Source organism: Semicossyphus pulcher, unplaced genomic scaffold (genome assembly GCF_022749685.1).
Source record: "Semicossyphus pulcher isolate SPU_LCO1_2020_fin unplaced genomic scaffold, fSemPul1.0.p SCAF_8, whole genome shotgun sequence".
Classification (NCBI taxonomy): domain Eukaryota; kingdom Metazoa; phylum Chordata; class Actinopteri; order Labriformes; family Labridae; genus Semicossyphus; species Semicossyphus pulcher.
The window spans coordinates 23,507,966-23,533,885 of NW_027211759.1; the positions used below are offsets into that span (position 1 = coordinate 23,507,966).

General features: G+C 42.0%; 1 protein-coding gene across 1 annotated transcript; it reads left to right on the forward strand.

The window, feature by feature from the left end:
- Positions 1-9,302: 9,302 nt before the first annotated feature.
- On the forward strand, positions 9,303-24,138 carry trhr2 (thyrotropin releasing hormone receptor 2). Its single transcript, XM_069686123.1, has 6 exons — positions 9,303-9,685; positions 11,797-11,929; positions 12,165-12,316; positions 14,018-14,141; positions 22,172-22,656; positions 24,129-24,138. The coding sequence occupies exons 1-6, from the start codon at positions 9,303-9,305 to the stop codon at positions 24,136-24,138; spliced, it is 1,287 nt and encodes a 428-aa protein (XP_069542224.1).
- Positions 24,139-25,920: the final 1,782 nt, after the last annotated feature.

A 25,920-nucleotide genomic window follows, 5' to 3' on the forward strand; every position in this document is an offset into this window, starting at 1 on the left:
AGCGAGAGCGGCCATTACCTTGACGTCATCAAAACACGACAGTCGAGGGGGGAAAAGGCCGCGCTGGAAGTGAATGAGGACGGATCTGAGATCAGTTTACAGGGTCAGACGTTGACTGATGTTAAGCGTTCACAGAAACAAAATCTGATTTGCGTTCACTGACAGCGGCCCAACTAGAACGCGGCGACCTAATGAACATCAGAAAGAATACAATTCATAAAAATAATTTCATAAACTGTTACTATTTTATTTTATTATATACACTAGCTCGTAATCACGTTATATTGTCTGAACACTGCACAATTTTTTTATATTTTATACTGTAAGCTTTTTGCACTCACCAATATCCTGCACATCTGTACAGTTTTTAATTACACCTGTAGTACATATTTTGTAATATATGTATTGTTTTTTAATATTTTTACTCTTATTGCCTTTTTTTTTATCATGTTCTATTTAAATCTGTTACATATTTTTATTCTAGTTTTGTTACAATTCTTCTTCAATCTGCACCAAAACAAATTCCTTCTATGTGTAAACCTACTTGGCAATAAACCCTTTTGATGTTAAAACAATTGAATCAGCAAATTATCTTCTTCCAAAGCCCCCCCGGCAGTATGGAGCATGATTTTATATGTATCACTTCATGATAGTCTACTTGTGAATGGTTTTATTTATATACTTTAAGTATTCTTTTCACTGCTTATGACCACCTACTGAAATGTATTTATTTCTTCCTTTCTTCAGCTGTAGAGAGCAGTTAAGAGATTCTTGGTTTGAATCCCAGTTCGGTCGTACAGGGCATTTCTGCTCGTTAGGTTAACTGGTGACTTTAATTGTCAGTATGTGATGGGCTTGGATGGTTGTCTGTCTCTATATGTCAGTCCTGTGACTGACCGGTGACCTGTCGTGGTGTAACCCTTAGTGTAACCATGTCTCTCACCCAGTGACAGCTATAGGCTTCAGCACCCTCACGACCCTTAACAGCAGGGCTGCCCAATCCTGCTCCTGGAGAGCTACCTTCCTGCATGTTTTAGGTTTCTCTGTGCTCCACACCTGATTCGAATGTTTTGCTCATAATCAATCCCCTGAGAAGCTTCAGTTGATAACGAGCAGATCATTCAAATCAGCTGTGTTCAAGTACAGAGAAACCTAAAACATGCAGGAAGGTAGCTCTCCAGGAGCAGGATTGGGTGCCCCTGCTTAACAGGATAAACTGTAGGTTATAGCTAATGGATGGCTGGATCACATTACCGGATTCATTAAAGTTGCTTTTGTGCTCTTAGCCACTAGATGGCAGCAGTGACCTTACACACGAGTTCATAAATGTATCATCTGAGTTGATGGGCCACACGTGGAAAAAACAAACCTCTATTCCTTTTCTGATACTTACCTGCCTAAACAGACCTTCACAAATAAAAATGCAAACCGCATTGTGAATAGAAAATTATTTAGTTTCAAAATTAGGAAACTTAATAATTTCAATGCAGAGGACTGTAATCTGCAGTCAGTTTGATACCAGTTGACACTTTCAGTAAGGTTGGTGTAGGCCTATACATTTCTGATTTTGATTTAGTGATGTTAGGAGACAGTTGCCAGTTTCCATTGGAAGATGCTTCTCTTAAACACATGGGCCCTGATAAGAGCGAGGGAGCGCTCAGCAGCTCCAGTCAGAAGGCACTTTCAGGAGCATTCGTCAAGCTCCAGCAGAGAAGATATAAGACTTCCTCTCAGAAATTAAAAGTAAAACGCAACTTCGAGATGATGAATTGTAATTGTTTTTTTGTTTGCTTTTTTAATTAAAAAAATTGCAATCAAATCAATGGGATCAATTGATTTTTCTGGGACGGCAGTTATTCATATAGCTTCTTACTTATTGAGGGATGCAATTTGCATTCCCTTTTGTCAACATCTACAGTGAGCTCTAGCCAGATGTAGATTTGTTTGGGGAAACAAAGGGCCAAAAACACAATTAAATCATTAGGCTCAAAATACTAACTGTGACGTAGGAAGTAAGGCATGATTTTTCTGTAGAATAGTTTTCATATTATCTTATATTGGAAAACCTGCGGATACCTATATATCTTAGATAAAGCATTGGCTGATGATATCGCCAAACAATATGTTTCTCTTCACAGGACAGATTGCAATCCTGCAGAACCATACATGACCACACAATATATAAGTAACTACTGCAGCTTTAATGTTTTTATACCAAACATAACGTAAAAAAAAAAGTATTCTTTGTATGAGGTTTAGAAGGCTATAATAACTTTAAAAAAAATAAAAGTAATATGTGCCAATCGCCTGGCTGCTAATAGTATCTGCCTTATTTATTAGTGTCTTGTCGTGGGTTTTATGACATTTTAATAATACATTTCAAAGACGTCATTGGCCAATTCTAGGTATTTGCGCTTTTATTTTGAAGGCACAGGTGCTGCTTCCGTCCTTAGTGTGTGTAGGTTTGACGGAGCTCGGTGTGTAGTGGCAGGGCGCTATATTATACAGTATGTAGTCCACAGCATGACTACGCTGCCGACCCGGCTTTCACGAGCGTCTGACACGAAACACAAAGAGGAAACAAATAAAGCATTTTATTTTGTAAGGAAGATACAGCTTTAAGAAGATTCTGGAGGAAAGTGACCCAGAGACAAAAAGGTAAAGCTTTTTTTTTCTGACAAATTATTAAGAATAATTAGAAGTTCACGGTCAGTTATGTCCGTCTCTTTATTGCTGTCATTAATACATTAATAGCCGAATCATGTCGTTCTGACAGTGATGGCATCCATTCATTCACTGTGTACCAACGATTAAACAGAAAGATGGAGAATAAAAGAAAGAAAGAAAAAATTAAATATGCGATTTGACGGATGTCTTTTTTTTTAAGAGTCTCAGATGTGGAAACCAAACATTTTATGATGTTTATTATTTGATGTGATGTGTTAATTTTCCATATTTTTTGTATTTTATTTTTACATTTATTATCATGTTTTTTCCTTTCTGTAAAGGAATTTGAGTTTCTTGAATGAAAGATGGTATACAATTATATATATACATTATTATTATTATATTACAGAACCATAGTTGAGCGAAGTAAGTCAGACACTTCTATTTTTCATTACATTCAATGAAGTCTCTTGTTTTGCATATTGTTTCCAGTCAGTTTACATTCCCTGAGCAGTAGGCTATATAGATACGCCTGTTATTAAAGCTGATTCATTCATTTATATTGACTGTTCTTCACCTGACACACCTATATGCTGCTGGTGCCCCTCTGTCGTTTTCTACTGGCTGCTGTGCAGTGAAGACGCTGCAGGATTGGCGTTTGTTCTCTCTTTACCAACATTTTTCCAGCTCATCTGGTGACCTCAGTTTTACATCTAAAAGATTTAATCAGACGCCAGATTTCCGTCATCGTGTGTCCAGAGAGTAAAAACTGCGGGGTTTATTTAATGTGTTAAGGAACTGAGGACTTAAACACGGGACCATCAGCTGAATGATCACCTTGAACATGGTCAGGAAGAGCAGAGAGAGGAAGTGTCAGCAGGGGTTGGTGGCTGCTTACTGTGCTCCAATCCTGTCAGTGGGTACGAGAGCATGATAGATATGGGGTTTTGGAGATATTTATGCATATAACCTGTGGGTAGGTAGGTGGCTTCAAGCAGTAAGTTCCAGCCGGATCGATACAGTTCAGTGCAACTCGTGAGTGATGCCACCCTAATGTAGATATGCTGAACATGAAGCTACAGCCAGGAGTGTAAGCTTAGGAAGGGAGCAGCTACTCTGGCTCTGTCCTGACTAAATCTGCCCACCAGCAAATCTAAAGCTCACTAAACAGATGTGTAAAACTGAGTGTGTGAGGTTTTAAAGTTTTTGTCCGGATTTAACAAATTGTAAAATGTTTTTATTAGTGAGCCAGAGGTGCACAAGCGTGGATGCAAACGTTGTCAATCACAGGTAGCCACACCCTAAAGAACACACCCTGCTCTATCCTCTACTTTACTCTAAGTGGGAGCATGATTTACTAAATAAACATTATGCTGTATTGAAGAAGACTTGAAACGAGCAATTCAGATGATAAACTCATAGTGAAAATGGCTCTTTCTTCTCACTTACAGGCTCATAGACTTCTTACAATTGGTCTTCTTGTTGCAACTAGTGGAGCGTTCCTGCTGGCCATTAAAGGAATGCAGGCTTTAGACGCACACTGGCTTCACTTTTGAAACCATGAGGCTATACGCATCTAATATACAGTCTATGGTTGAGAGTTAGAAGACAAGATTGGGGGATAACACGCATGCAAATGCTTAAGGTTTATTTCCTTTACCAGAAGAAAGAGGGATACCGGGTGCTCACAGTAGCAAGTTGTTAAACTCCAGGTGAATGCCAGGTGCTCTTGGAGGCTAAAAAGTAAACTGTTGAGGGAGGGAAGCCACAGGCTTTCTTCAGGCACACTCGCACCGAGCCGAGGATTTAGTTGAAAATGCCTTCATTGAATCAGGGCATCTCTCGTAAAAAACATCAATATCAAAGAAATAAACGCAGACCGGTTTTGACCCTCATCGGGTCTTCCTCAGGGCGTGGCGAGGAAGAGTTGTGAGGTTCACTTATAAATCTTAGAGCTCCTGTGAGGAACTTTAAGTTTGTGTCGATTTTGGTGCTACCAGTGGACAAAGACGAACCTATAATCCCTTTCCGACCTTGTCCTGTGCATGTTTAAGTCGTGTTTTCTGGTGAAAAATCTCCTCCTGCTTCTTTTAGGATTTAAACATATCACTCTTGTTTCCCGCGAAAAATGTAAGCAAAGGCTGTTTTCGTCCACATGCTGTTCATCTCCTCGTCCGACACCTACCCCGCGGCAGCAGTTACAGGCAGTGGAAATATCAAGAAATGATCAATCTTGTCACTGTTGGTATTGCATGCTTTTGTAGCTCATATAGAGTACTCAGTATTAATTTCAGTCTGTTTCATAACCACCAAAAAACTCCTCACAGGAGCTTTAAATCGTCAAGATGCAACAGTGTTACCATCAATAGTTAACATAAGCATGCATGAGTTTGCCATAAATAGTCAATAGGAAAAAACAATATTATTAATAATAATATTTATATTATATATTTTTTTACCTTTGGACAAATCCAGGTGAACTTTATTCATCTTGGCTGACACGCTGCTAGCTGTAGCCTCATATAGTAGTTTGATATCAGCTCGAAGCAAGAAAACAAACAAACAAATTGCATCGTTATCGGCTGTGTCTGAAGGTCAGATTCACAAAGCATATTGCAGTAATGATATTCAGGCGCAAACAGCAACGGAGCACAGAGACAATATCTGCTCTGCAGCACAGTTTGGGGTGCGTTTAAGCCTTCGTGTGTGCTTATAGAATTAGGAGTCTATTTGTCTCATTTGCAGTGGTTTAGAGGTCGCAAAAGCCCCACCTAAGAGCACATCAGGGCTTTATTGGCTTAAGTCAGTGGGGCCGTTTGTTTTAGAGAGGAGGAGACCTCTGTGGGTAATTCAGCCCGCGGTAAAATCTTGTTATATTAACACTGAAGGGTAATTGGTACTCGGGGTCTTCTGGATTAAAATGGTGGACTGTTAGGGGGCGGCCTCTAGTATGTTGCCGGCAGTAAAACAGCAAGCCGCCCAACCAAACAACGTTCCTAAACTCCCTCAGTCAGCAGGATGGACGGTCGGAAATCTCCATGAGATCGCCCCTGCTGTAAGGATGGACGGATGAGAAAGGCTGTCTGATGGAGAGCAGAAAAAGTGTGATGAAGTCACTTTTCATTTCACATCCACCTCAATTTATCAGTGGCAGCCCTCAGGAGGAAACATGAGAGAAAAGAGCAACAGCCTGCAGGGTTTCACAGGCCTGCACGCTGCTTAATTAGCTTCCAGCAGAACGTGAAACCTCAAACACAAACCTCAGGATCCTTTGGATTACAAAAATGGTTCATGCTGCCCTCTCATAACCCTGAAATATTTCAAGCAGCTGAGGGTTAACAAACGGCTTTAAATCAGAAATTCCTTCAGAGTTTCAGGAAAGAGGCTGTAAGTGTAGCAGAAATGCACTAGGAGGCATCATTAGTGCATCGTAAGGGGAGAAGTTTGTGTATGTGCTCTGTCAGAGGATTATGTTAAAATGTTAATGCATTCATTTAGAGGTTTTTTTTGCCTTGAGAGCAGCGCTAGGACCTATTTGTTACACTGCATGCTCAGATGCACCAGAATGGCTAATGTGAATTTAGCCTATTAATGCCTATCCACATCACATCGTGTTAAAGCTTCCCCAGGCAGAGTTCAGTTCGGGCTCTCAATCTGAGGCCCGACAGGGGGGTATTAGTGAGGGTTTATTGGGTCCTCAAAATCTATTCTTTTTGCTTTGTGTTATTTAAAACTGTAGGCACATCTCAAACCTTGCGAACCACTACTGGCCACATTGTTGGGACATTTGTTGTAGATACACCTGACTTACACGCAAAGTCCACATCTCAATTACATATGATGCAAGAGGATAAAAAGATTTGAAGGCTAGGATACGTGAGGAAGTGTTTTCTGAAGCATTAGTTTCGGACAGTGAAAGCACTCTGGTTAGTAGCATAGATAAATATTTGAAGTCTGCCATCATTAGCAAAGACCAAAAACATGCTTTTGAATGTATATTTATGAAAAAGATTGTTTTGCATGGCTTGAATCCGCTTGGAGTCATTCCGTTTCTTATCTGCGTTGTTGGGAAGCTTCGGCATCCTGGCATGATGGACCCCCCCCAGGACTCTATGGAGAGGAGAAAGGAAGAGAAAGAGAAACAGAGCGGGAGGGAGGGATGCAGAATGCCTGAGTGTAAAGAAAGGAAAGGGTTAGGTCAGTGTATAGAGGGATGTCAGAAGATGTATGGCTGAAATGTGGCCCTGATCCCGGAGCTATGTCGCTCAGCTTCAGTTAAAAACATTCCAACATGCCAACATGTACAGTGAAAGAGCTACTGGCTGCTTTAATCCCACCTTCTCTCACCGCTGGCCATGAAAAGAGCCCTTAATGCAATATACTTTTACATTTTGAACATTTTTCTGAAGCTCAGCACAAACTATGATGAGGAGTCTCTTTTTCTGTTGCACTTTACAGTATATATTTATAGTTTCAGGGCAAAATGTGGTGACCGGTTTACAGGGGTTTTACACTGGACTTAGGATTGACAAGACAATTCACCACAAAACATTTCAGGCAGGAAAGAGAAGATGGGACTGAGGCCATGAAAGTACCTTCTGAAGCACTAAAGTGCTTGTTTCTGCCCCTGACAGCCTCCGATTTTATTAAAACTGTGGCGTTACAGGCAGCGGTACACCTGCGATGTTAAATTGCTGTTATTCTAAATGGAGTCTGGTGGCTTTGAAGAGAACTATATAACAGCTGTTTCTGGCTCAAAAAAAGTATCTTAGCCTTTAACAGAAATCTGTGTCTCAGCAGGGATCCTTTCTGTAAGACACTTCCAGTAACAGGCTGAGCCTGTCTGTGGCAGGAACAAGCACTGGTAGTGGAGATGGGTCCAGACCCAGGTTTGAAAATACCTCAATTCCTAACACAAATGTACCAGTTTTAATTACATAGAAAGGTAACTAAAAATGAATTATTGTGTTGATGCATTTTTACCAGACACCAATAGATTAGGCTTTCCTCAATGGATTACGTACAACAGAATGGAGGGATTAGCAAGGCCTTTTATTCCTTTATTGAGAGGAGATGTTGGATAGAGTCAGAAACAGGGGAAGAGACCGTGGGGAAGACGAACGGCAAAGGGCTGCGGTTGGGAGTCAAACTCTGACATGGCGCTTCGAGGACTGCAGCTGTGTCCCGTATGAGGTGCTGCATCCTTCGATGAACGTATTTGAAGGCCAATCGCGTCACGGCAGCGCGTCGAAGGCTGTCCCATTTCGAAGGCTCCTTCAGATGCGGCCGACAAATGTATCCTCCTTTTCCATCGGGTGCATCCTTCATGGCCCAACGTATCCCTAGATTCATTGCGAGCCAATTCAAACGACAAAAGTTTTTGGTTTAAACTCAATCAGATAGCTGCAATACAAATAGTAAAGTAACGAAAGGCACATTGAAACTAATTATCTTCAAAAAGGTTAAGTTACGTGACGTTAGTTATGATAGCTAGTTAGCCTGATAGCTACTTGTCGCTAAGCGTCAGGAGCCGCGTTTGGTGACGCAAGCTTAAGGGTGGGAACAGCCGGTGACGCAGGAAATCCTCAATAGACCAGACCGTCTCATTTCAGTTCGGCCTCAGTGGTCTAGACAGGCTACGAATGACTCATCCTCCGTAGACCGCCTCCTTCGAAGAATGCAGCCCCCGAATTGAGACGCAGCCTGAGCGCTCTGAACGTGGGGCGGGTGATTTAACCGCTGAACTAAATCATGAGCCAATTTTTGTAACAAGAATTAATCCAAAAATGTTCGCATTCTGATCTTTCCTTGAGCTATCCCCGTCCAGCCAAACTTTGCATTTACACACAAATGATATGAAACAGTGTGATGGGCACATTGCTACATTGCTCACTGGAGATGGAAACATTCCCCTTGAGCTTTACTGTTGCACCCGCTCAAGAAATATCATACTATTCAAGATATCTTAGAATAAAACAGTTGGTGCAGATAATTTTCTTACACAATTTCTCCAACTGCAGCTTTATTTTTTAAGCAGGGTGCATATCTAAAGCACCAGCTAACATTGCTCTTTTATTTCCACCCCCTTTGTTTTAACCACTCAAGCAGCTCTGCCTCCAAGCAGCTTTTATCGTCTGATTCCAGCCAGAACAGCAGACTCCTCAGGGAGACGCAGAGAAAAATATGTCTTAATATGCGTTAACCTGTGTTTGACGTTGATATATGAAAGTCCAAAGCCAACCAAAGGTTATACAAATGTAATTCCCAGTTTGTCCAATTAATTGAACTCATTTTCTGTTTCTAGGTGACTCAACCTACCTGAGCGGTGTTTGGAAGTCCTGGGATTATTATATTCAACGCTTTTCTTTTACACTTTTAGACATTAGTTCAAGGACACAGTAGAGGTAAATGACAAAAGGAAAGAACTTGTAGCGAGCAAATTCATTCTTCCTTCTTCCTGTGTAGTGATAACTCAGTGAAACCTGGCTTTAAATGAGAGTGAATGCTCTAAATGAAGAAGAAAAAACATGGCGATAATTCAGAGTCCTGCCCCTCATCACTTTGTTTTAAACAAGTGAACATAACCATCGATTAACAAACACTTTGGGAGTATAAAAGGCCATCCGTTAGCAGACATGACTGACAACGCGAGCTCCAGAATCGACACCCCGACCAACATCTCTCTGACTCCCAGCGTCGCCGTCTCCGAGTCGTTAGAGTACAAGACGGTGTCGGTGTTCCTGGTCCTGCTGGTGTGCGGCGTGGGCATCGTGGGAAACATCATGGTGGTCCTCGTAGTCTTCACCACGCGCCACATGAGGACGCCCACCAACTGTTACCTGGTCAGCCTGGCCATAGCCGACCTGACGGTGCTGGTTGCGGCCGGGCTGCCCAACGTGGCGGACAGTCTGACGGGCACGTGGATCTTTGGCCACGCCGGCTGCCTGGGGATCACCTACCTCCAGTACCTGGGCATCAACGTGTCGTCCTGCTCCATCACTGCCTTCACTGTGGAGAGGTGAGGATGAGCTGACAACCATCTACAATGTTCTGATACATTCTGGTTGCCTTGTAATTGGAGTGCTGAACAAACTGAACCTGTTTCCAAAATGTTCCAATTGTTTTAAAGTTTACAGATCTGTTACATATCCATAACGCTTATGGAAAGTACACTGGGAGCTCTAATCTGTCACAGATGCTTAAAATAATATTGTACACACATCATCCCTCAGAATACCAGGAAATAGCATCATCTCATTAACTGTACTGTAGCGCACAAGGTGTTCCAATGAGGCTCTGGTGTGACCATTTCCCTTTCATGATCAACCTAATTTTGCCTTGACCTGCAGTGCATTTAAGTAGAGTCTATATCATGAAAACATAATAATACATTCACTACTCGATGTCTCCTTGTAAAACAAACAAAACCAAAGGACATTTGCTGAACCTAACTTCAAAACTTGAACTACAACCTTCTTGTACGCGCGAGGGTTTTTTGCTGAAGACACACGACACTGAGCATGCTCAATCTCAATCACAACGTTAGCGAACATGCTAAGGTTTGCCAACTAGCTGTAACGTAAATACACTGCATGGATCTGGCATTGTGCTTTGTAACCAAACGACAAATTACGCCGGCAAACCAGCAAATCATCACAAGCATTGGCGAACGTTAGCCGGCTAAAACCACAATATCACAATGATATATATTTCACATGCTTTCAGCTAACATGTCCAATAGCAAGAAAGCCAGTTGTGGGACTGTTTAGGTCTCCATGATTCTCATGCCCTACTGATGTTGACTCTAGTTTTCCCCCTGACGTCAGTCACATTCCTGATTGGCCAGACGGGCTTCACTAGATAAAATTTAGTTTTGTTTTTTATTCTTGGGTGTAGTTTGTGTTGGTGTTGTAGTGGTTGCAGGTCGTTTGTTGGCATTATCCGTCTCCATCTTCTCAGGTTGCGTGTTGCACACTGTTGACTGTAGGGGCTGAGAATGAGCTCTAGGCAGCGATACGTCACATCCTCTTCTTTCCGCAGGTAAACCAGCCTGAATGCTTCACATAGGAATCAGCTGTTAGGGGCAATGGAGGAAGTTGGGGAAGGTCTCAATTTTTCAGTTCCTCTACTATCCCTTCACACATTGGCAATAGAAAATAATTAGTACATATAAAATCTTACACAGTGCACCTTTAATATATGACAAGATTGGAAAAAAAGATCTTTAGTCAAATTGGATATTTTATGTTAAACAACTCAAAATAGAATCTGTTAATTGTATTGTCAGCATCTTTGACCATGTTGCACTGTGCTCTATATTCCCATTGTTCCATTGTTATTTGCAAAGGCTAGATCCAAGCTAATGTTCTTGGTTTATTTGCCTTTGAAACTAGTTTCTCACAGAAAACACTGCCCTCCTTTACAGAACTACACCATCATTACCTTCAGTAGCTGCCCCAAAGGACAGACGTTTGAGTGACAAAGCCTTCTCGTGGTTGTCACAATTACGAGGGGAGCAATGGAGAATGTAATGTTCATGTAGGGCTGAAGTCAGTTTGATGGATGGGTCAACAAAATGTGGAATTTAAATGTTTCCATTAAGTCGCTGCAGCACGAGATAAAAAATACAGAGAGAGAGAGATGTGCGTCTGTTTTGTCACATCACAGTGATAAACCAAATATCTCAATCACCTTGTCTTAAGCACAAAGAAAGTTAATTAAACTATAAAACACTGTTAAAGAGACAATTTAAAGTCATTAAGAAATTCTTTACATATTCGATCTGCCTTCTTCTCTCGGTGCATCCGGGCAAACAGAGATAAAAAATAAATCCCTCATACAGCCATGGTAATAATCTGAAGAACACACTCTCAGTGTATTATCCTACCTGCTGGGTGGATAATTAAATTAATATCCTTCAGAACATTTTATACACAGCATGCGTTAAATGTGACGCCCGGCTTAAAGCTTAGCTAGCGAGAGGACGCGGGTACTCTTGGTGACTGCTGTGGTGCAGGGAACACGACTGCATGGTGTCTGTTTACCAACAGGTTGCTGGCAGTTGAAATATTAAAAGGCAGGGTGAATTGAACAATGTACTTGAACATCCCATTTGTCTCTTGGCTGCAGGTACATAGCTATCTGCCATCCAATGAAGGCACAGACAGTGTGCACGGTGTCCAGGGCCAAGCGGATCATTGCCGGGGTTTGGATCTTCACCTGCATCTACTGCATGCTGTGGTTCTTCCTGGTGGACATTCAGGTTAGAGAATTGTTTTTTCATATGCGTGGCATGGATAATAATGAAACCTGAAAGAGCTGCACAGTGTTTCAGAGTCATAAACAGAGAAATAAAACATTTCTGATTACCAAAACAAAAACCAGTTCAAATGCAGGCTAATGTGAAACCTTTTTCTGGGAGTAGTATTATTATGTTGAGATGTGAAAGATTATTATGTGCCTGTGAACATCTCAATGATAATTCGTGTGACATTCAGGTCAGCCAGGACGGACATGTGCAGTGTGGCTACAAAGTGAAGCGGGAGCTCTACCTGCCCATCTACCTCATCGACTTCGCCATTTTCTACGTCATCCCGCTGCTCCTCGCCATCGTGCTGTATGGCCTGATAGCGCGGATCCTGTACCTCAGGTACAGTAAAAGCTCTTTCAAAGCATGTGCAGGCAGGAAAAGTGGTCTCTTGGATGCACCTATTAGGGCCTGAAACAGAAAATAAAATGATGTAGTTTAATAGAGGCTGCCCTGCCAGACAGAAAATCATACAGCAACCTCTAAGGTTGAAAATTGAAAAAACTGCAGTTCCTCAAATGGCCACAGGAGGCTCCAAAAGTGAATCCATCCCCATACATCCTCGTGTTAAAATACCCAACTTCACAGCAGAATTAAACATGTTAACAGCCTGGTATAAAGAAAGTGTTTTGGTCCATACCTTTTTCTCATTCATGACAACAGCATAGGAGTAATTTAGTAAGTTGTTTGCAGCTTGTTTGTGCTGCCCCTGGAGGCCATAAAAATCTGTCAACTCTGTTCTGAGGCTTCTTTAAATCACAGTTTTGAGTCGTATATGATCCAACACATGAAAAACAGAAGGATAATAAAGAAAATGTTGGTCAGTCTACATTTGACACCTCCCACAATATAATAAATGTTGATTCCAATAACTCTCTGAATTTTGGAGGCATATTTTCTCCTGCCTTAGATCACACCATGGGGTCCATATCAGAGGCAATTATTTAAAATAACCTCAGGCAGAAAACGATTGAGGTTGCTTCACAGGGTCCTCCATCCTGACTGTGAATGCTTGCATTAACATGAAGGTGAAGTTCAAAAATATTCAATAACCACAAAGAATATTAATGGCGACCTCTTATATCAGTTTATATTTGAATAGTTTTGCAGCATTTGGAAACCTGTAAAGAAACCCAGCAGCACATGTTACATTTAACCACCTGTCAACACTTCATATTTCCCTGCACTCATGTAGTGTTTGCTGTAATCAGAAAATAATTAGTTCCAAACTGTGAAAATTAGTGTGAACTCAATTTTGTACACAACTTGCTGAGATTAAGCAACAGGCAGATGAAAGTAACTGTTGGCATAACACAGAACAACATCCCAACTTTTTGTTGTCAAGTCTCAAGTCTTTGAGGGCAGCGGAGAGTACAAGTCTTTATGGTGTAAATAAATAGTAATAAGCAAACACTCATCTTTTAAAAAATGTAGAATTCAGCAAACTTTTAGAGCATAAAAGTTAAACTCCCACAAAGCTAACGTTAGAAGCAAGCTAACGTTAGAGAGCTGAGGCAGCTGAGCTAAACATGTTTGCTAACTTATCAGGGTGCGTTTTCACGCTTGATATAGTTTGATTGTTACAACAGACGTTGCATTCTAAAATTCTTCTTTTTAGGCCATTAGGCCCTGCATGAAGTTATTAAAGCCAAATGATATGACAAATGTGGCAATGGCACTGTAGCAGCTGCAGGTGATGTGCTGATGATGTCATCTGTAGTGTGGCTTGACGCTCGCGCACCTGATGGCGAATGTTAGGCTATGCATGATAGGAGGGAATGACAATCAGCTTGTACTGTTAATGTGCTAAAAATATACAATAAAAAGATTGCGCAAGAGTCCCAAATTTCGAGTCTGTGTTGGGTCTGAAGTCTTTGAGGGGCAATTCCAAGTCAAGTCTCAAGTCACATTTGTTTAGGTTCCCATCTCTGTTTGAAAGCATCTTAACGCAGGGTGAATCAACAAACCCAACCAACCCAGCAGTCAGTGTCTGTAGTTCTCCTGTGGGATGAACACTCTAACCTTCTGCTTGTGTCCCTGCAGCCCTCTGCCCAACCACCCAGACACCAGCGCCACCACGCTGCGCCGGAGCTGCCGGGAACCCTCTGAAGCGGGGAAGGGAGGTCGCCCGGGTCGGCCAAAGAGCGCGCTCTCCTCCAGGAAACAGGTCTGTCTCTTATTCACCCCCCCTCCCATTAACCCCATCTGCGCTCTCCTTCATGTGCTCTTATCTGTCAAGTAATTGCTGTGTGATAGCTCCTGTCGCATTTGACCCCTGTCACATCTTTGGCTGTGTGTGTGATCTGCTGGGAATATAGAGGCCATGATTCCCCCTTAACAGCACTGATGATGACCCTGCTATCCGTCGCCTCTTGTCGGCTCTCTGTCCTGGTTGTTACGAGGTCCTGAAGGTAATTGTGGTGGTAATGGCTTCTTTTTCTCAGGCAGAGCAGTCAAAGATGCTGCTCGCTGAGAAAGCCTGCTCTTATTCAGATTGCATGGAGTACTCTGCCGTGCTGCTTTGTCTCTGTGCTCTTGGATGTAGAATAAATTCTCTCAGCCTTTAGGTCTTAAAAGCATCTACCTTTGAAAGCTTTTGTCCAGAAGGGTATACTTTTGTGTCGACACTTTGTCCTTTTAAAAGTTTCATGGCATTTGAAAAACCATCGTACCGAGATCACAAGAATTTACTTCCAGTGATGCAGCTGCATATAACTTTCCTTTTCTTACTACCTGAAGTGACAACGTGGTCTAAGACCTTTGGCCTCTGCTTGTGATTCAGAGGTCTCAAGTCATGAATTTCAAGTTCAAGTCAAGCTGAGTCATCTATCATTAGTAAAACAGGTTGCAGGTCCTCAAATTTGTAACTCAAGTCATGTGACATTAGTCTCTAAATCTGCATTGTCGTCTATTTGGAACCACTGGAAGGTGACCCTTGACCTCTGCTCTGATCTAATGTTTAGGTGGACTTTAGTCTTTTGAATGGTTTGTTATTTTAAGTGCCGGCAGGATTTATTTTCAGGAACTGTTGTTTCTACTGTGCTACATCCTTCAGGGCTTAGGGGCTGCAAAAAGGAAAGAACACAAAACTCTATTGAGGATGAGAGGCTGTTTTGTTTGTTTTTTAATTGTTGTCATTAGCAGATCTTTACTGGTTTATTTCAACACTCTTACCAAATGTAATTGACAATGTTCCTTTAAAGACTTTTATAGCAGCCCTTTGTGTTCTTGAGAAAAGAGAACAGTATGTGCTGTTTGATTTTAAGAACAGAAAGATGGTCGATGTGTCTTTTAGCAGAGCTTCATCCTCTCGTAGAATGACACCACTGAAAAGACAGTTTGCAATTACAGAGGTCAGGCGCTCATTGGAGGAACGAGTTCTGCTGGTTCCTGGGCTTCGACGTTGCACGGCAACATGTTTCTTGGCATCAATTCTTGTGAATCTCCTCTTAATTTCCTCTCTGAGCCGGGAGAGTTCACCGACATGCTGTCAATCAGCCAATTCTAGCTGTAACTACATAACCACTGAGCGTGACCTTTCCAAAAAAAATGGTGTTCACAGTAACCATCTAAGAATCAGTTTTACTCTTACAGCTCGCTGTGTGGCCTTCCAACATATGTTAGATTGGATATTGGAAGAAAATAATTTTTCGAATGTAATTACTATCTTGCATAGTGACGTATTTTCCCTCTTAACTGGATGAACATGAATCTTTGTTCTAAATAGCAAGCTCGCTCCTGTAGAGTGAAACATGACTTTATTACTTTGACTCCTGTTTCAAAGTTTTATTTTATTACATTCTCAACATAGTACAATTAATCTCAGGGGTATTTCCAGTATATTGTAATGTTATGTCTTGTTGAGCACATTTAAAGGTGCCATGGAGTGTTTTATTGCTACTAGTAAGCCACTTTGTATTTGTTGCATGAGTGGGTTCTTGTTTTTCCTTGCACAGGAGAAGCGTGTGGGTGTAAAGATTGATATTTCTGCCAATGGTTTTAGAGGTGGCGGAAATACACCAACAGCAGCAGGGAATAATAAGACTACTGGCAAGGAAACATGGACATACTGTGTGAATACTGGTAAATTAATCAATGAATGACATGAATGAAGAAGAAATGGATGAAAAAAAGCTCTGCAAATGTTTAATGATGAATGGAATGCATTCAAAAAGTTCAAACTCACAGATACCCAGAGTGCTTATTGGTGGGAAACACTGAATCAGAAACTTTGTTTCACATACACCTTTAATTATTCCCACTTGCATTGAAAACAAGTTTTTCATGGTATAGTGCCTCAATATACCACAATGATACAAAACAGCTGCCTAATGAGTGTTTGCTGACCCCAGTGGGTTGACATGTAACTTTGGACTAATCTATGCTAATATAATGAAAGAAACAGTTTCAGGTGGCTGTCACCATTTGGCTGCCAAAAAGGAGCATGACAGATATGTGAATTTTGGCAAGATTCTCTGAACATACTACATCATCGGGAGTTTCAGGTCTTTCAACATCAATTACCCTCCTCCAGGCGACCCAGCTGGGGCTGATCAGACACCAGCTTGTGTCCAGGATGGCTACCTCTGACTCCATGGTTCTCTTTTTAGCCATAGCCATCTTGAGGCTCTCTCTGCCTTTTTAGTGGTGCTTTTAATGCCTTTCCTGATCGTCTTTCCCTTGATGCCCAAATTTCTGAAGGCTTCGACTAAGGAGCGGGCCACAAATCCCCTGCATCCCCAACCTCAACTGGGAGACACTTCCCTCTCCATCCCTCCCACTTGCAGTCACTGACCAGTCCTGCATACTTGGAGAGCTTCCTTTCAAAGGCCTCTTCCAAACAATCTTCCCATGAGACTTTCAGCTCCAGCAGCATGGTCTTCTTGGTGGACTCCGAGACTATAACAATGTCTGGTCGCAGGGTGGTGGTCACAATGTGGTTGGGGAACTTTAGCTTCCTTGCGAAGTCCACCAACAGCTGACAGTCCCTTGCAGAGGTCAAGAGGCCCACAGATGGTGGGATTTGGTTTCTCCACAGCTCTGACAAAGGCGAGGAGGGTCGGAACCACCTTACCTGCTCAACTGGTTTAAGCGATGGACTTCAGGACCTGATCTCATCTCCACTGGTACCGTCCCTCTCCAAGTGCCTTTGAGCAGCAGCTAAGGATGTGCTCCAGAGCACCTCATTTGCAGCACAGTGAGCACCCTGGCGACTCTACCTTGCCCCTTGTGGTTTGATGGGTTTGGGAGCACATCATACACCGCCTGTATAGGGAATTGTATGAGGTGTGACTCAGCTTTCCAGAGCTCAGCTTAATAAAGTCACCTTCCTCTCAACTGCATTCTCCCATCATGTCCAAGCACCCTGCTGCTTCAGTCTCACTGACTTGCATGTTCTTGTCTCCTACACTCTGTCTCTCACCTCCTCCTCCTCCACTTTTCTTCCCCCGATGGTGTTTGCGTTGGGAGTTGGAAAGGAGCCTCTGGCACTTGTGACCTTATATGTTTCCTCCGACGATTTGAAAGGCAGTTATAGCTTGTTGTCGTGTCCGTAGAGCGCTATGCTGCTCAGGTTCCTTGGCAGCCTCAGCCATCTCTTGAGGTGGTCGCTGACCTTCCTTTTCAAGGTCTCCACTACTGAGATTAAGACTGAGTCGACAAGTAGGGGCCACAGGATTCTGGAAAGAATGCAGTGCTGGTATACCCAGGCTTTGAACTTCCCAGGCAGGCTGGACTTGTCTATGGCTTTGAGCCAGCCATCCAACTCTATGTAGGCCCTCTGGATAGATGTTGTATCCAGAGGGGATATAGATACCCATATAGATACGCTATATAAGTACAGTCCATTCACCATTACCATTTAAAAGAGAAGTTGAAAGTCTTGACCAAGCTCTTGACTGACTTCCAACGATACGATTGAAATGGCTGCCCCTGCGATGTGGAACCAGAACTTCATAATCATAGATCTTGACTTGGCTGGTTTAAAACGCATCCGAGGTCATCCGTGAATGCCCTACTTGGTGGTTGCGGTTGAGTGGCATTGGCTCTGGGCCCTCTACACTCTGGTTCCGCAGACTTGGTGAGCATGTTCAAGGCTTGGAAGAACCATGTAATTGAAAATAGACATAGGTGGATTATTCACCGCTTTTGCACCAATATTTTTATGCAAATGTCTCAGAGAGCTTTTATGTTTGACTGCACTTATCAGAAAAAAACACGCACCAACACAGATATATCTGCGATTGGGACATATCGGCTGATTATATTGGCCTACCCATATATTGGTCAGGCTTGACTGACGACTGAAATAATTGGATCGCTTTTCATTTTCCTCCGAGCCTAGAAACTACCTTTGAAAGAAACAAACCAAAAAATCTCTATTTGACTTAGAAACCAATTCTCTGTTGGGAACCTTTCAGTAATATGGCAGTTGGAATATTATTATGAACCTGACAGGGGCAAAATCATCAGTCAAAACAATCATTTAGACCCCAAATTATGTAGAAATGGGTCCTGATTTAAAAATAATAAATGTACCCTTCAAACATGACCCTTTTTTGTTGGGTCTTGGGTGCTTTATCTCTCTCTGGAACCTTTAGCATATGTTGTTTCTGTGTCACTGCATGAAAAACAGGCCCCCGGAAAGACTGAACTCTCATGCTGGAGCAGAGAGATCCTAATCTCATGTGTTCAAGGGGCTCCATCTAGGAGCTGAAGATTTGCATAATGTGATTTGGGATTTACATTGAAGTGTGCTTAGCACCGCAGATGATTTTACTCTCAGTTCTTCAATAGGCACTTCATGCTCTTTCATTCATCTTTCGATAGGCCGGCTCAATCTGATGGGAGTTTGATAAACTTGTGTATGCCAAAGAATAGCACTTTTATGATTGGAGATTAATAGTGTGGTGTGAGATTGCTGTATGGTTTTAATATCTGAGAGTTTTTCATGCCTGTGATCTCCCCAAGTGCATGTGGAGGGAGAGAGATGTGGGGGCTTGTTGCCCCAGGCGAGTTGATAGCGTCAGGGGCTAAAATTATTTGGCTCAGTGGGCTGAACTGAGCGTTTATGACTGGAATCGGTCTCGGAGGATGCTGTGTTTAGCAAAAAAATCTGATTTGCTTGTAATGTCAGAGTCAAGTATCCTTCCGTCGTATAATTACAGTCATAATATGCATCCTGAAATGTCACCCAATGCTTTCTGTCTGATTATCAGCACTGAGATAATTAAATTGCTCTCCTTCCCACCTAATCATGTTCAATTAAAGACTTTGTTGTGCAGAGTTTTTCCTTTTTTATCTACCTGCTGAGGTGGCAGGCACTAGCTTAAAAGGCACGGACACAGAGGCGTATCTTGATTAGCATTCTGCTGACAGAAGGCATGTGCATGGGACCTGGTATCAACCAGCAACACTTTGTTTGATTTTTCTCCCCCTGTGGCAGGAAAAACTGAGCAAAAAAGGTCCAACAGAATGAAGCTGGGTTGTAAACTTTAATAATGGACCTGCAGACACACAGAGGGGATGGATGGAGGGGTCAGTCTGAGGGGGTGGAGGTGTGCAGCAATACTGGCGACTGATAAGACTAATCACTTGAGTCTTATGTGCTGACTGGCTCTTTTCCCCCCCCGTCTGTCTTGTAGGGGTCCAGACATGTCTGAGCTGTTTCCATGGTCACAGGCCAGTGATGGGGTGGGGCGGGGAGGAGGGTCAAGGCATGCTGAGGGTGGTGTACACACAAAGAAACGCACACACACCTGCAGCACTTCTGGGGTTGAATGTCGTCGCTGTCCATTTAGCCCTTTTGGTTGGCTGCTTTTTTAAATGTTTTTATAAATCAGCCTGTGTTTTCTATCATCACAATCAAACTGTCTGTGGCATATCAGAACCAGAGCCGCCAGCAGATGGTTTGACACGCTCTTGCATTTCGACTGGTGTGTGTTCAATAAAGTGTGAACACACAGACACAAAAAGTGAAGCAGCTGTAGCAGGAATGATCTTATTACCTTGTCATCTTTAGTTGCTGTTAGTCTGATTTGTTTGGCCAGACAAAAGCATTTTTCTTTCGAGGTTGTTTCATACCGTTTACCTGCGGCTCCTTCTCACATATGATCCTTCCAACGTGTGGTTTGCTTCATATTTAACACAAACAAACCGCCCATCTTTGTGTGTTTTTCCTGTTCACTTGAACTTGTCTCAAGGTCAGGCTCATGATATGTGTCATCCTCAGACTGGGCTTGGGGCTCTCCAGTGGGAGAGCTGCAGTGGGCGGAAGGGCCACAGGGCACTTCAGCAGAGGATCCACAGTCACTTGATCGGACACGAGACACCAAAGCCGGGGGGACGGTCAAACTCAAGTTTGCTCAGCTTGTGGAAAACACAGATCTCTGGGTACTCGCAGAAACAGCGAGTTTAGAAGAGTTCTGTAAATTATTGTACCTTGGGCAAAGGACAGAACTTGGTGTGTACTTCTGATTCAGGTCATTGGACGCACTGCAGAAGGAAGCATTTTATCCATGGGAAAGATTTCGTCTTTATTGATGTACAATAAAACTTTTGTCTGATTTTAAGCTTTTAAACTGTTTTGTTTGAATGTTAAATGCATATTATGGACAATTTTGCATTGACAAAATGTGTTGTGGGCTGGTTCATCCTCTGGTGTGACACTATATCGTTTAGTGTGACATTCATTTCATTTATTTTGATCAATTTATAATTGTGTTTATCAGAGTGAATCTGAAGATTGAAGACAGATGCTTTGTGTGGTGATCGAGAGAATAATATGAAATGTAATTAATTTACAAAGTGAAACTCTGTATCTCAAAAATGAAATGAAACAAACTAACTTTAGAAAAGTATATTTACATTGTATATATAAAAAGGTTTGTGTCACATTTATGACCATTATTAGGCACTAATATAATAAATTAGTAAAGAATTCTGAATCCAATACTAAATTTAAAGACTCTTGAACACATTTAAGAGTCAGTTAAATACATCTTATTATTGTCATGCCTAATAGTACGTTTTTCAGACTTATATGTCAACCACTTTTAGGGCCCTATTGTACACCCACGGTAAGTGTCACTGCTATTTTCCAACCGACGCAGTGGTCATTTTCACACCCAGCACCCACATTGTGTAAATAGCAAGTGATCTTGCACCCACATTTGCTGCCATGGGCGTGTTGGTCTTAAAATTAGGCGTGGTCCGGTGAATGGGGAAAAACCTGGTCTAAAGGCTTTGGTGCAGTCTGTCTCTGCTATTTAAAGGGCGCATGAGTAAGATGAGCATACATCGGTGAGTTCTTAATGCGCATTCCTCTGCTTCTTACACATGGGGACGCACAGCAGCGCTTCTACTCATAAGGAAAAAGCAAGCATGCGTCCAGATTGTGCACCGCTTAACTAGCAAAAGGGTCGGACACGCCCTAAATCACAAAGCGCTGTGAACTTTAGACTGTGCGCCTTAGATCGTGAAAATAGGGCCCATAGTTTTGTGCAAGAACAGAAAGGTTGACGGGTATAAAGAAACAGTAAGCAAACATTAGGACTCAAAGCTTAGGACTACTTATTTTTGCCTTCTCTTGAACTTTTAGGTACTAAGAGGCCTCAGTTAACCCCCTGTCAACATGCACTGAGAGACACACACAACATTAAAGTTACACACACACACACATACACACACACACACACACACACACACACACACTGTGTCTTTAGTAACAGTTTCTCCATTTTCCAACGTGTTGATGACTCAAATAATCAAGAAGCAATCAAAGCTAATCACTGAAATTAGAAGCACATTGAGCTGGGCCTTAGAGCAAATGTTTAGCTGCTGGAGCATTTCTGCACGGTGTGCTGATTGTTGTGGATGAATACCAATGTGGTTTTCAAGCTATTTCTAAACCCTAGAGTATCATATATTTGTTTTCACCAATTAGAGTCATTTTAACCACAGTGTTCGCTCACTGTGAGAGGTTGTAGCTTTCACATCAGTATTCCAAAAACACGCTCACATGAGGCCATTTCTTGTTGACACCATATTCCACTTATTTATGAGAAATCACGTAAAAGTTTTGCTGTAAGCTATAAAGGCGGACATTTCAGTTTTCATCAAGGGTCAAATGTTGTTTCCGGAAGGCCAGATCAGGTATCATAAGTTTTAACAAACTGTTTCTCTGCTTCGTCCACACAGGTGACTAAGATGCTGGCTGTGGTGGTGATCCTCTTCGCTCTCCTGTGGATGCCCTACCGCACTCTGGTCCTGATCAACTCCTTTGTGTCGACACCCTACCTGGACGCCTGGTTCCTCCTGTTTTGTCGGACGTGCATCTACGCCAACAGCGCGATAAACCCTGTGATTTACAATGCCATGTCTCAGAAGTTTCGCTCAGCATTTCGCGGGCTTTACCGCTGTCAGCAACAAGACTTAAACCAGAGGACGCTGTCACTCATCCAGACTGGATTCAGTACGGTCAGAGATCCTCGAACCTCCCAGGCCAACAGCAACGGAACCAGCGAAAAGACAAGAAAAGCCATCCTGAGCTCGGCCACTGATGTAACGATAAAGCAGAATGGAAGCAGTCATCAGGAGACAGACAGCATCAGTGACAAGAAGGCAGATCCTCACATCGAAATAAGCCATGCTACGAATGGTTTAGCTCCAAGTGGGGATGACAAGTTGGATTTGCCTTCATCAAATGAAACGACAGTTGTTTTTTCAGACAGCCATACAACAAACAATGAGCCAGAAAACATGTAAATATTTAAAAGTCGCTATAGTAGGATGTTTATGAAACTGTTATTAACACTGAATGAGAATGAGAAAAAAAACAAGAGGTGTGTCCATCCAATCACAAAGCACCTGCTGATTGCTCATGGACAGGATCAGCTTCAGCTAAAGAGAGGAGAAACCTGTGACCTGCATTGACTTCATGATTCAACAGAAGACTTGGTAGACTTCGCCTTGACCACAGACGTTCATATTCACACAATACAGATGATAAATTGTAAATGCACTGTACTTATAGCGCTTTTCTAGTCTTTGCGACCACTCAAAGCTGCTTTTACACTACATGTCACATTCACCCATTCACACGCACATTCATACACGGATGGCAGAGGCTGCGACGTAAAGTGCCCAACTGTCAATCAGATATCACATTCATACCCGTTGGCTCTGCCACTGGGAGAAATTTGGGGTTCTTGTCCAAGGACACTTAGGACATATAGACTGAGGGAGCTGGGGATCGAACCTCTGACCTTCCGATTGAAAGCTGATCGACTCTACCACTGAGCCACAAAACAAATCATACAAAACAATTTTCAAATTTGCATGTTTATATTTCAGTGGAGGAGAAGCTGTATGTGTTTGATTTAAAACTTTTATTGTTCTACATTTTTAACTTTCATAAATACACCGTGGACTGGTTCTTAAAAAGAACCAAAACTATGTTGAATTCCTAGACTGTGTTTCAGGGAGTGTAATTAAGGTCATTGTGGTAAAGGTGTGATTAAGGTCTTTGTAAAGGCTATATGATGCAATTTAAATAAGCTTTCATGCATCCTCCAGTAAACTGGGATTCAATGTTAAGAAACAGTATCAACGTTTAAACTAGGCGGGAGAACAAAAGCTCAGAGAATAGCACAATAGATTTCTAGAGTAGACTCAAACTTGAACTAAAGATGAATACAATGCAGTTTAGACAATTTTGCAGTTTACCAAATGATGTGAAGGATGAGATAGGAGGCAATTTATCATGTCATCCACTGTTTACTTTATGTATTTAAGTTTTTAACACGATCCCTGGAGAGATTGAGTATCGCAAGGGATCTGTGGAAACCTGAGCAGCTGTTCACGGCTGCCTGGCTGAACTGCTGTAGCTTGTACTGTTGTGGTGTCTGCACAGGCAGAGTGTCCAGCTGACACTGATATCAGGAAAGAATAGAGGCAGTTTTAAATTGAGAAGTATTTTTTGTCATGTCCAGGTATAGACGTTGAATTTGTAGTAAAAGTAGTTATATTGCTGTTACTATGTTAATATGACTACCCACATATTATTTTACAGTGTGTTTTTGCCCGGACAAGAACCGGACATAGCTCCCAGAAAAAATAGGCAAGCCTCTTATTCTCTTGGTGTTTTGTGCTGCAGCAGTGCGTGAGCCGTACTTAAAGGTATAATAAGTAGGATTTTTCCTTGCATTTTGTCAACAACACATTCAAACTGGGCCCCTCCTCCTGGGCTCACCAGAAGTTCATTCTCACTCTTGCCTTTGTGCTAGCAGGCTGACTGCTGATTGTTAGCTTGTCCTACCAAGTTTGAGGTTCCTACCTGTCCAACAGAAAGAAGACCAACTCTGCATTGCTCTTTCGCCATGTTCGCCGGTCTGAATGGGGCCCAGTTGCTTATTTGAACCACTCCCACACTCACCTATATGCTGTGATTGGCTCAGGGAACCACAACAGCACCCCTACTGAAAACGTCCTGTGCTAAGCAAAACAACAGAATAGATGCAGAGGGAAGGGTCTCACAAGGGTCTGTACACACACTCACCAACACACATGTATAGAGGCCCATAAGTGATGATTTGTATTGTATCATATTTGTGAAAGTCTACGTTTTATTTATCTAGGAAAATCCTACTTATTATACCGTAAAGAAACTCAGCTCATGTCTATTTAAATCCAAATTGGGCTGGGTGACTTTTACCGACATCTTCATCTTTGAACAAACATGCCATCAGTTACATTTCAGTGTGTGCAGCACAAACGTTAACTGGCAGATATTGAACTTTAACACAGATCTGTTGAATAAAATGTCTTGTAGAATATTATCAACAGAATTATAATGGTTAGTATCTCTATCATCATCGGCATCACCATAGCAACACATTTTCCCTCCTAACTCATCAAATACTGCTAATTGGTCAGAGGGCTTCATTTTAAAATGATGATCAAGGTGCTCTTCCAGTGTCAGTTCTACACCTGAATTAAAGTAAGTAATGGATGTAGTTATCCCAGACTTACCTCCCAAACAAGCTCCATGCTCTTCATACTACCTCACCTGACTTCATCAGCACATCAAATCTATAAGCTAGCGGACAGCATCTAGAAATGACAGCAGAAGGTTACCTACAGTTTCACATTTTCAGTACTGGGCCGCTGACCAAGCTGCAATATTTGATGACTTGGGAGTAAGAACATGTTGGACAAAAGCATCTGCTAAATGAAATTGTAACATTGTCACATTGTTATAACATGTTGTTATGGTAAATGATAAAGTAACTTGGATATTTAGGCATATTCACACTTTTTATTTAGCTGGTTATACGGCTTGGAGTGAGAACTGGCTGACCATTATGTTTGCGCCAACCACTTGAATTTTAGCTGCACAGCTTACAAAACAGCTTTACATCGAAAAGTACCTCTGGATCTGAATTTGTGCAGATTGTTCCTGCTACCTTTCCCAGCAGAGAGGTCACATTCAAGGTGACTCTCCCCCGCTGTATAGCTAAAGTAAAAGTGATTTTTTTTCTCCCTAGCTGACTTTAGCTAGCTGCTAGCAAACTCATTATCAGTCATGGTATACCTCTTCATTTTAACTTCTCTAAAGGTTGATTTATACTCTGCCCAGCATATAATGATCTAAAGTCCAGAGTCAGATAACTTGTATTGAGACATTAAGCCAATATTCAAACCAGTCCATTGTTTTTTGGTGTTTGGACTTATAGGACAGAAATCAAGCTAATGTGTAGCCTACGTTAGCATGTTTGTTTGGGTAAAATTTCTCCCATGCTAATCTGGGCAAGAGACACACCTACGGTTAGAGAAGACAAGTGTCTTCATCTTTACATCTTATATACATGATACGTGTTAAATTAACAGTTGTTATTAAAACAATCTTTTCTGCTTACAGTCGTTTCAGCTAGGCTAAACATGAGCTG

What these genes read in the sequence shown, in the direction of transcription:
- trhr2 (XM_069686123.1), top strand. Translation starts at nt 9,303, where the DNA reads ATGACTGACAACGCGAGCTCCAGAATCGACACCCCGACCAACATCTCT. An exon ending in ACTGCCTTCACTGTGGAGAG is followed by an intron (nt 9,686 to 11,796) that starts GTGAGGATGAGC and finishes TCTTGGCTGCAG; the next exon opens with GTACATAGCTATCTGCCATC. An exon ending in TCTTCCTGGTGGACATTCAG is followed by an intron (nt 11,930 to 12,164) that starts GTTAGAGAATTG and finishes TGTGACATTCAG; the next exon opens with GTCAGCCAGGACGGACATGT.